At 42.6% G+C, this 1,304-nt stretch overlaps 1 protein-coding gene across 1 annotated transcript in view; it reads left to right on the top strand.

The window, feature by feature from the left end:
* The window catches only part of Pmar_PMAR015643 (conserved hypothetical protein), a gene marked incomplete at both ends in the record, with an annotated part of 6,936 nt that overhangs the window by 1,425 nt on the left and 4,207 nt on the right, over positions 1–1,304 (top strand). Inside the window, 4 exons of the mRNA XM_002788861.1 lie at positions 19–132; positions 186–261; positions 333–401; positions 1,271–1,297. Of these exons, the coding sequence (XP_002788907.1) occupies positions 19–132; positions 186–261; positions 333–401; positions 1,271–1,297 (286 nt within the window). The remainder of the gene's footprint in view (positions 1–18; positions 133–185; positions 262–332; positions 402–1,270; positions 1,298–1,304) is intronic.

Raw genomic sequence — 1,304 nt, 5'->3', positions numbered from 1 at the left:
TACGCTGCCCGGCATCAGGTCCCTCACGGTACCATCAACGATGTTCTGTTGTTTGTATCGACTGTTCGTAATGCGAATCAACAGCAAAGTGTTAGGTCAGCTTATTAACTACCATGGAGCTCCTTATGTCAGGTGAGGAAGAATCTTCATGTTGCGCCGCACAGGGAAGATTTTGTGTGTTTCAGATGCGCGGGTTTCCTCTATGTACGGTTTGGCCTGTCCCCTAGGGATTATTGGAGCTTCTTGCAACCTCACTTATTGGTGAGATGGTAGAGCGTTGGTCTATTAATCGGAAGGTTCCCGGTTCGATTCTATGTTGGTATATTTATCAGGATGATGAAGAGTTCACTCCCGGCTGTGACAAAGGTCGGATTATTACTATGGGAGAATACGTTGAAAAGGTAGTAATTCTTTCGGGCGGAAAAATTAGAATTGCATGTCAAATTGTATAGTCGATTTTCTCTGGTTGGTTTTTCCTTGGTGTAGGAAGTCTTATAACAGTGTCGGGAGTTTTGGAGTAGGAATATATGCTCGCTTTCCTCAGCTACTGAGCTCAGGAGTGAACACAGTGTTGGAGTAGGAATATATGTTTACTTGCCTCAGCTACTGAGCTCAGGAGTGAACACCGTGTTGGAGTAGGAATATATGTTTACTTTCCTCAGCTACTGAGCTCAGGAGTGAACACAGTGTTGGAGTAAGAATATATGTTTACTTTCCTCAGCTGCTGAGCTCAGGAGTGAACACAGTGTTGGAGTAGGAATATATGTTTACTTTCCTTAGCTACTGAGCTCAGGAGTGAACACTGTGTTGGAGTAGGAATATATGTTTACTTTCCTCAGCTGCTGAGCTCAGGAGTGAACACAGTCTTGGAGTAGGAATATATGTTTACTTTCCTCAGCTACTGAGCTCAGGAGTGAACACAGTGTTGGAGTAGGAATATATGTTTACTTTCCTCAGCTACTGAGCTCAGGAGTGAACACAGTGTTGGAGTAGGAATATATGTTTACTTTCCTCAGCTACTGAGCTCAGGAGTGAACACAGTGTTAGAGTAGGAATATATGTTTACTTTACTTAGCTGCTGAGCTCAGGAGTGAACACAGTGTTGGAGTAGGAATATATGTTTACTTTCTTTAGCTACTAAGCTCGGAAGTTTATACACGAATTCGGGTAGAAGTGTAATACAGAAATCAACAACAGTTCCACAAAATCTCCATATTGTCACCCACCATATGCACATTTTCTCACGTTGACATACATTTTTTCCTGTCAGCTCTTAACAGAAGATCGCTACTACAGTGTAGTGT

The sequence above is a fragment of the Perkinsus marinus genome, assembly GCF_000006405.1.
Source record: "Perkinsus marinus ATCC 50983 genomic scaffold scf_1104296927446, whole genome shotgun sequence".
Taxonomy (NCBI): Eukaryota; Perkinsozoa; order Perkinsida; family Perkinsidae; genus Perkinsus; species Perkinsus marinus.
The sequence above is the reverse complement of the archived record's forward strand: the minus strand, read 5'-3'. Positions and strand labels throughout refer to the sequence as shown.